The sequence below is a fragment of the Spermophilus citellus genome (genome assembly GCF_964194105.1).
Source record: "Spermophilus citellus genome assembly, chromosome: 5".
NCBI classification, from domain to species: Eukaryota; Metazoa; Chordata; class Mammalia; order Rodentia; family Sciuridae; genus Spermophilus; species Spermophilus citellus.
The window spans coordinates 93,465,141-93,475,056 of record NC_138186.1 but is presented as its reverse complement, the minus strand read 5'-3'; the positions used below and the strand labels follow the sequence as shown (position 1 = coordinate 93,475,056).

Sequence of the window (9,916 nt, the reverse complement as noted above, 5' to 3'; positions counted from 1 at the left end):
CTCCTCATTTGCCTTTTGGCCTTTGATGTTCCCAGAGCGAGTTTTTGAACTGGGCACGATATTTGTTGGTAAAAGGCAGTTGTGGCTGTTTTTTCCCCAACCCATCTCCAACTCTCTCCTTGTTTTCCCCCACCCCCTGTCCTTGCCTAGCCCTCACCTATCCTAACTTTTCCAGTGACACCCAGACCCATCGATCATCAACTTGGGTCAAACCATGCACCCCTCGCATGGAGCTAGACGGGCAGAAGACACCTCCCAGACCGGGCACTCTGGAGCACAGCGCCGAAAATCCACAGCTTCCTCTGCAGGTGAACAGCCTCGCATTGGAGATTATAGAGTCCTGAAAACCCTCGGCAAGGGGGCCTTCGCCAAAGTCATGCTGGCCCGTCACGTCGTCACAGATAAAGAAGTGGCAATCAAGATCATCGATAAGAGACATCTGAAGCCACAAGCCCTCCAAAAGATGTACAGAGAGGTGAGAATCCTCAAGATGTTAGACCACCCACACATCGTGAAGCTCTATGAAGCTCTGGACTGCGAAAAAGCACTCTGTTTGGTCCTGGAGTACGCCAGTGGAGGGAGAGTTAAGGACTATGTGGCCAAGAAAGGAAGACTGCAGGAAGAGGAGGCAAGATCTATATTCCGGCAGATCGTGTCTGCAGTCCAATATTGTCACCAAAAGCAGGTCGCCCACCGAGATCTGAAGGCGGAGAATCTGTTATTTGACGCTAGGATGAATATCAAGCTAGCCGATTTTGGACTCAGCAACGAGTTTACACTTGGGTGTAAACTCGACACGTTTTGCGGCAGTCCGCCTTATGCAGCTCCAGAGCTCTTCCAGCGCATAGAGTATGATGGTCCCAAAGCCGATGTGTGGAGTCTTGGCGTGGTTCTGTACACCCTAGTCACCGGGTCGCGTCCTTTTGTTGGGCACAATGTCAGAGAAATCAGAGACAGGGTGCTACAAGGTAGATACCGAATCCCTCTGTACATGTCAACAGAATGTGAAGATCTGCTGAAACGCTTCCTGGTGCTCAATCCAACTAAGCGAAGCACCCTGGCCGAAATTATGGGAGACAGGTGGATCAACAGAGGCCTTGATGTCCTCCAACCCTTTGTTGGTCCAGGGGTGGCCATCTCCCACAGAAACATCTCGTTGGCTAAGGTGCAGCCAAGCAGGGTCCTCAGAAAGAGCACCAGCTGGCCTCCTCAACGCAAAGTGCAGCGAAGCGTTTCAACTGAGAAGCAGACACAGTCCCTGGACCATGCTGGAACTGGGCCATATCCGACCAGCACTGCCCAGAGTCACCTCAGAGAACATCAAATGGCCTCCCAGAAATCCGGCGGCAGTGCTGTGGGAGGAAAGGGAATTTCTCCAGCCAGGCCCGTACCTGGGATCACCATCAGTCCCAAGGAGCTGGAGACTCCTGAATTCAAGAAAATGCCTGCTGCCTACAAGAGCAGCACACCATCTGGAGGGAGGACACTGTGGAGTAAGTATATCTGCCGCAAAACAACAAAAGCAGACACACGTTCAGTTAGCCGGAATGGTCAGAACAACAGCACCTACCCTGCTCAGAGCCCTCCAGCGACTTCAACCCACAGTGTCCCAAGTACCTCCACCCGGGGCTGCATCTGCTTCCCCAGAGCCAGTGCCCTTCGTCGAATGTTCCACCGCCAGCCCCGGGAATGCCAAACTGCAACACGCGAAGGTCCTCTTGCCTCACCCAGCTGCTTCCATCCAGCTGAAGAATTGCCCCAGACTCAGAGAGGCACCACTTGTGGTTTTACATCTAAATTCACAAGAAGGCCTCCAGCTGAGTCTGAGAAGACCCTGAGATATAAGGGCTCAAGTCATCATGTCTCTGCTGAGCAGAGAAAGGAGAACCAACAAGCAAAACCTCGCTCCCTGCACTTCACCTGGAGCATGAAAATCACCAGTGCCATGGATCCCAGTGACATCATGAGGGAAATCCGCAGGGTGCTGGATGCCAACAACTGCCAGTATATGCACAAGACGCCCTTTCTGCTCTTCTGCATCCATGGAGATGGGTACACCGAGGAAGTGGTGCAGTGGGAGATGGAGGTATGTAAACTCCCCAGACTATCTCTCAACGGGGTCCGATTAAAGCCGATATCTGAGAAATCAAAGGCCTTCAAAAATATGGCTTCGAAAATTGCCAGTGAGCTCCAACTGGAACCCAGTCATTAGAACCAAAATGAAGCAGCAACACTGCTGCTTCTATATGTCCTCAGGACATATAGAATAACATCTAGGCAATTGTTGGGAGCAGTGACTAAATTAGGGTTTTCTCTAATTGTCCCGGGAGGTGATGCCCCTCGTGGGAATTCTTGATGCAAGGCGCTGGTCAAGACTGCCCAGTTACTTGGGTTAAGACCTGTTCCACCTAGGGAGGTATTCAGTTCTTGAACTTGTGGTTCAGGTGGCAGGGCTCAGCGGTGGAACCTTATGGGCACAAGCTGCTACTCATAATTGGACTGGTCATACATATGACATTGGTTTTGATGGCTTTGTCCAAATTTTCACACACACACACAAAAAAACCTTTTAAGGATAAAACTTGTGTAACAAACGTGTTGAGCTGGCTCCTGACCGTTGCACTCTACCAGAGTGTAATGGACACCAAGTTCCAGCTTTTTCACCCCTTGGATTTCTGTCTTTTCTCATCCCCCATGGCCCCTCATCTGGTTTCCTCAATCAACCACCCTGCAGGTGGCAGGAGATGGGACCCAAACAGGCTATTACACTGTGGAGTGCAATGACCACAAGCCATCTCAGTGTGATCAATGAAAGGGGTTTGGGGAGAAAGTTTGTGCAAAGCAAGCCCAACCAGGGTCATAAATAGGGGCAACCCGATTATGATGACCAGCTTGCTTTGATAAACTTCTAACTCCCACACCTGGCATCCAAACCTCATGGTCAAGAAGTGAAGAACTCCATGAGTGTCACAGAACCTCTGTTTGAACAGATGGTTCCCATAGCAACTGGGACGTCTCAAGGGGTGCTTTCCCACTGAGAGTTCCCAAGACAGCCTTTGGCTTTGTCACAGAACATTTCAAAAACACTAATCCCATGCTTCAGAGAGGCATTGTCATTTCCATCTTCCATCTTCTACATCATGACCTGAAAATCTGAGGTGAAGAACACCACACCTGGGAGTGGAAGCGGGTCTTTACTATGAATGCCCTAAAGTCATGGGACGCCGAAAAAGAAAAAGACAAAAAAGAGAGAAAGCGGCATTTGAGACATGCCAATTCCTAACAGTACAGTGCTCCATCAATGGCTTTCATTTCAGAGGTACTCCATCTCTCCTTACATGCTCTCCATTGAATGATCCCAAGACAGCCATTGCCTCTGTCACAGACCTGTAAAGAACCCTAATGCAGTTGCTGCCTCAGACAGTCATTGTCATTTCCATCTTCCATCTTCTACGTCATGACAGTAAAATCTGAGGAAAAGAACACCACGACTGGGAGGGGAAGCTGCAGTTTCCTATGAATGCCCTAAAATCAAGGGACACCAGAAAAGAAAAAAAAAAAAAGAGCCATTTAAGACCTGCAAATTCCTAACACTACAGTGATGCATTAAAGGCTTCCATTTCAGTGGTAATCCATTTCTCCTAACAGATTCTCCATTGAATGTTTCCAAGACAGCCATCGCATCTGTCAGATCATTCAAGAACCCTAATCCAGTTGCTGCTTCATACTAGCATTGTTGTTAGTATCTTCCACACCCGAGGTGGAAGCTGGCCTTACTATGAAAGACCTAAAGGTCATAGGATCCTGAAAAAGAAAGAATGACCCATTTGAGACCTGAAAATTCCTAACAGTTCAGTGCTCCATCAATGCCTTTCAGTTTACAGGTTATATGTCTCTTCTAACATGCTCTCCACTTCATGTTTTCAAGATAGACATTGCCTCTGTCACAGAAGATTTCAACAACATTAACCTAGCTGCTGCTTCAAACAGTCATTGTCATTTCCATCTTTCATCTTCAACAGCATGACAGTAAATTTGGGGGAAAATACTCCAAACCTGGGGTGCATTCTGCCTGTACGCTGAATGCCCTGAAGTCATGGAACCCCCAGAAGAAAGAAAGACCCATTGGAGACCTGCCAATTCCTAACAGTTCAGTGCACCTTCATTGGCTGTCACTTCTGAGGTCATACATCTCTAATAACATGCTCTTCATTTAATGTTCCCAAGACAACCATTGACTGTCACAGAAATTCTCAGAACCCTAATCCAGTTGCTGCTCCACACAGGCATTGTCTCTTCCTTCTTCCATCTGCTACATCATGACACTGAAATCTGAGGAAAAGAACACCATGCCTGGGAGTGGATGCTGGCCTTTACTATGAAAGACCTAAAGTCAGTGAAGAAAAGAAAGACCTGCTTTAGACCTGCCAATTCCTAACACTTCAGTGCTCTGCAATTGGCTATCACTTCTGAGGTAATTTCTCTCTGTGTTAACATGCTCTCCATTTACTATTGACAAGATAGGATTGCCTCTGTCACAGAACATTTCAAGAACCCTAATCAACTTGCTCCTTCAGACAGGCATTGTCGTTTCCATCTTCCATCTTCTACATCATGACAGTGAAATCTGAGGAAAAGAACACCAAGACTGGGAGTGGAAGCTTGCCTGTACTGTGAATTCTCTAAAGTCATGAGACCCTGAGAAAGAGTAAAGGACCCCTGTAAGACATACAATTCCCAACAGTTCATTTCTGCAAAATGGCTTTCAGTTCAGAGGTAATCCATCTCTCCCAACATGCTCTCCATTTAAAGTGCCCAAGACAGCCATTGCCTCTGTCACAGAACATTTCAAAAACCCTAATCCAGTTGCTGCTTCAGACAGGCATTGTTATTTCCATCTTCCAACTTCTACATTATGACAGTAAACTCTGAGGAATAGAATACCTCCACTGGACGTGGAAGCTTCCCATACTATGAATGCCCTAAAATCATGGAACACTGAAAAAGAAAGAAAGACCCACTTGAGACATGCAAATTCCTAACAGATCACTGCTCCATAAGTGGCTTTCAGTTCAGAGGTAATCCATCTCTCCGGATACACTCTCCATTTAATGTGCTCAAGAGAGCCATTGCCTCTGTCACAGAACATTTCAAGAACCCTAATCCAGTTGCTGCTTCAGAAGTCATTGTGTCAATTCCGCCTTCCATCTTCTACATCGTGACTGTAAAATCTGATGAAAAGATCACCACACCTTGGGGTTGAAGCCCTCCTTTACTATGAATGCCCTAAATTTATGCGACCCGGAAATCAAAAGAAAGAAAGACCTGCTTAAGACATGTAATATTCTAACAGTTCAGTGCTCCATCAATGGCTTTCACTTCAGAGGTAATCCATCTCTCCTAACTTGACCTCTCTTTAATGTGCCCAAGGCAGCCATTGCCTCTGTGAAAGATCATTTCAAGAACCCTAATTCAGTTGGTACTTCACACAGGCATTGTTGTTTCCATCTTCCATCTTCTACATCATGACAGTAAAATCTGAGAAAAAGAACACCACGCCTGGGAGTGGAAGCTGGCCTGTACTATGAGTGCCCTAAACTCATGGGACACTAAAAAAAGAAAGAAAGATAGACCCATTTGAGACCTTCAAATTCCTAACACTACAGTGCTGCTCCATCAATGGCTTTCAGTTCAGGGGTAATCCATCTCTGTTCACATGCTCTCCATGGGATGTGCCCAAGACAGCCATTGCCTCTGTCACAAAACATTTCAATAACCCTAATCCAGTTGCTGCTTCACACAGGCATTGTTGTTTCCGTCTTCCATCTTCTACATCATGACTGTCAAATCTGAGGAAAAGAACACCATGCCTGGGAGTGGAAGCTTCCCATACTATGAAGGCTCTAAAGTCATGGGACACTGAAAAAGAAAGACCCACTTGAGACATGCAAATTCCTAGCAGATCAGTGCTCCATATGTGGCTTTCAATTGAGAGGTAATCCATCTCTCCTGATACACTCTTCATTTAATGTGCTCAAGAGAGCCATTGCCTCTGTCACAGAACTTTTGAAGAACCCTAATCCAGTTACTACTTCAGAAGTCATTGTCGTTTCCACCTTCCATCTTCTACATCATGACCTGAAAATCTGAGGAATAGAACACCATGCCTGGGAGTGAAAGCTGAACATTAGTATGAAAGACCCAAAAGTCATGGGACCCTGAAAGTGAAACAATGACTCATTTGAGACCTGAAAATACCTTACAGTTCAGTGCTCCATCAATGCCTTTCAGTTTAGAGTTTATATGTCTCTCCTAACATGCTTTCCATTTCATGTTCCCAAGATAGCCAATGCCTCTGTCACAGAAGATTTCAAGAACACTAGCCCAGCTGCTGCTTCAAACAGTCATTGCCATTTCCATCTTCCATCTTCTAGAGCATGACAGTGAAATTTGGGGGAAAATACTCCAAACCTGGGAGTGCATGCTGGCATGTACTCTGAATGCCCTGAAGTCATGGAACCCCCAGAAGAAAGAAAGACCCATTGGAGACCTGCCAATTCCTAACAGTTCAGTGCACCTTCATTGGCTGTCACTTCTGAGGTCATACATCTCTACTAAATGCTCTTCATTTAAAGTTTCCAAGACAACCATTGACTGTCACAGAAATTCTCAGAACCCTAATGCAGTTGCTGCTCCACACAGGCATTGTCGTTTCCTTCTTCCATCTTCTACATCATGACACTGAAATCTGAAGAAAAGAACACCATGACTGGGAGTGGATGCTGGCCTTTACTATGAAAGACCTAAGTCAGAGAAGAAAAGAAAGACCTACTTGAGACCTGCCAATTCCTAACACTTCAGTGCTCTGTAATTGGCTATCACTTCTAAGGTAATCTATCTCTCTTAACATGCTCTCCATTTACTATTGACAAGATAGGATTGCCTCTGTCACAGAACATTTCAAGAACCCTAATCCACTTGCTCCATCAGACAGGCATTGTCGTTTCCATCTTCCATCTTCTACATCATGACAGTGAAATCTGAGGAAAAGAACACCAAGACTGGGAGTGGAAGCTGGCCTGTACTGTGAATGCCCTAAACTCACGAGACCCTGAAAAAGAGTGAAGGACCCCTGTAAGACATACAATTCCAAAAGGTTCATTGCTGCAAAAATGCCTTTCAGTTCAGAGGTAATCCTTCTCTCTTAATATGCTCTCCATTTACTATTCCCAAGACAGCCATTGCCTCTGTAACAGAACATTTCAAGAACCCCAATCCATAACACATGGTGTGCATGTGACCTTCAGCAAAGTTTCTCACTCAATGTATTTTGAGTGATCCTTTCACAAGTGGACCTGTCTCCCTTGACTTTGTTAGGAACACAATAGTGCATTTTAATGGTATGTTCTTTCTGATTGACACAATCTCTGTTCACACACATTCATACCATATTCATGACTACAGCCAAGCACTGTGATGAATTGGTAGCCATATTTTAATCGTTAGGTGACATAGCATACAAGCTTTCTATCATTTTGTTCCTAAATTCTTATATTTGAACATTAAATAGTACTCATAATTGTATTTTTTGAGCCATCAATCATAAACACTCATTTTATTCTCTGCTTTATAACATACAGGTATTAGTACTTTGGACTCTTCCTCAGAGTTCTTTCTTTTTTTTTTTAAGAGAGAGAGAGAGAGAGAGAGAGAGAGAGAGAGAGAGAGAGAGAGAGAGAGAGAGAGAATTATTTATTTTTTAGTTTTCGGCGGACACAACATCTTTGTTTTTTTTTTTAATGTGGTGTTGAGGATCGAACCCAGGCCGCACACATGTCAGGTGAGCATGCTACCACTTGAGCCACAACCCCAGCCCCCTCTGAGTTCTTTCAACTTCTGTTATTTGTATTTTATTTTTTACATTGTCAAGATTGGACAATTATCTAGTATATATTACAAGGAAAAGAAAATCCATTAAATCTTAAATTAAGAGTATTTCCATTCTGCGTATGTCATGATGGTTAAAAAAAAATAGACCAACAAAGTTTCATGCATAATAACGATAGTCTTTCAGAACCGGAACATTTCGTCACTAAAAATCACCTGTCAAGAAACCTCAGAATATTCAATATGAGATGTACATATGTCCTTAAGATCTGAACACTGACACTGAGGCCAATCAGGTCAATCAAGTCAAGACAGCCAATCTTATTGGCTACCCATGTCAGGTAGGTGGTCTGACCTTATTTTCTATTAAACTCATGTTTCCACTGACTTCTTTGTGTACACACAGGTGTTCATGCTCTGCCTACGTGAATTTATACAGACAACATGCAATTCAGGTGTTGCTTGCTTCTTTAATCTTGTAAATGAGGAAAACTACTCACAATACTTATGATACTATGATTTTGTAATTCCATTTCACTGAGTAGTGTCTTTTTTCTCTCTTTCTTTTCTTTCCCTTCTGGTACTGGAGATTGATCCCAGGTGTGATTTACCACTGGACTACATTCTCAGTCCTTTTTAATTTTTATTTTTCAGACAGGGTCTCACTAAGATGTGAAGGTTAGCTTTCCACTTGTGATCCTTCTGTCTTGGTCTCCCAAGTGGCTGGGATTACAGGTGTGAGCCGCTGTACCTGGCATTTCATTTTCTTTCACTGGCTCAGTGGTTTCTTTTCCAATTATCTCCCTTTTCCTCATCAATATTTGCCTTCAGTATATAATCTTTCCTTCAATTTGTCCTATTTCGTCTAATGCAGTTACATTCAACAAAGTAGGATCATGATAAGAACAAAAATTCCAAGAGGTGTGTGGTGCACAACTATCATAACAGCTACTCGGGAGACTGAAGCAGGAGCATCAGAAGTTTGAGGCCAGCCTCAGCAATTTAAAGAGACCCTGACTCAGAAAATGAAAAAGGTTGGTGATGTAGCTCAGTGGTAGAGTGCTCCTGAGTTTAATCCATAGTACCTAAAAAGTAAAGAAAATAATAGAGAAAACACAAGAATTTCTCTTGGGGAATCACAGAAACCCCAAGTTCCACATGTTAAAAACTAAATTCATCAAGCAGAATCCAGCCTGTCTTCCCCATTTAAGGACACCCAATGCCAAGACCAAAACCCAGAAGGCTTCTTACTTCCCTTCTTTTGGACTCTGTCCTTCCTGCTGCAAAGTCTTATCTGCTGGGCCTCATAAAGACCAGTTGTATTGGGGCAGTTTTCTCTGTCCTCACTTCTGCTACCTCTGGTCCCAATGAAATTTTGAATTCTCTTACTGAAGAACTGTTCCCTCTTGATTCTTCTCCTTGCATACAGTCTTGCTCACCTTCACACACTTCTCCACTTCCAGTACGAACAATCTGTTTTATATTCAGATCCAGCAAAAATCAGTTTTTGCTTGAAAAACTTATATAATGCCTCAAATCCCTGACATGCTATTTGTGGCCTTTCATTGTCTAGATTCTGTTTATGTCATCAGCATAGTATCATAACACCCCTTCTCTCTTACTTCAGTGACACTGAATGATTCCTGAGCCTCTAACATGACCTTTGTATTTGGCCCTTAGAGTTTTCCATATTGTGTCCCCTCTCACTGGAACATCCTTTGATCACTCTCCTCTCCTGGCCAACTTGTATATCTAGGTTCCCTATAGATGACAAACCCTTCCTAAACATCCTCTTAATTATCTTTCCAAAGATAATGTTGTAGTTGCTTATCAGAATACCCATATCATGCTGACATGATCTCTATACCTATTTTACCTTGAACTGTGCATTTCTCACAGAGATTATATCTTATTTGCTGCTTATTCTCAACACCTGTTACAGATAGTGACATTGCCTTGATTCTGTTTCTTAAATGGATGAATGACAAGTCCTTTGTCATAGATTCCTTGATTCTCTCAGCATAATTGC

At 44.0% G+C, this 9,916-nt stretch overlaps 1 protein-coding gene across 1 annotated transcript; it reads left to right on the top strand.

Annotated features, from left to right (window-relative positions):
* Positions 1-214: 214 nt before the first annotated feature.
* On the top strand, positions 215-2,212 carry LOC308649951 (MAP/microtubule affinity-regulating kinase 3-like; the record flags this gene model as incomplete). The annotated part of the gene is made up of 1 exon (XM_081295870.1): positions 215-2,212. One exon carries the CDS (start codon positions 215-217, stop codon positions 2,210-2,212), a length of 1,998 nt encoding a protein of 665 aa, XP_081151996.1.
* Between the last annotated feature and the right edge of the window lie 7,704 nt (positions 2,213-9,916).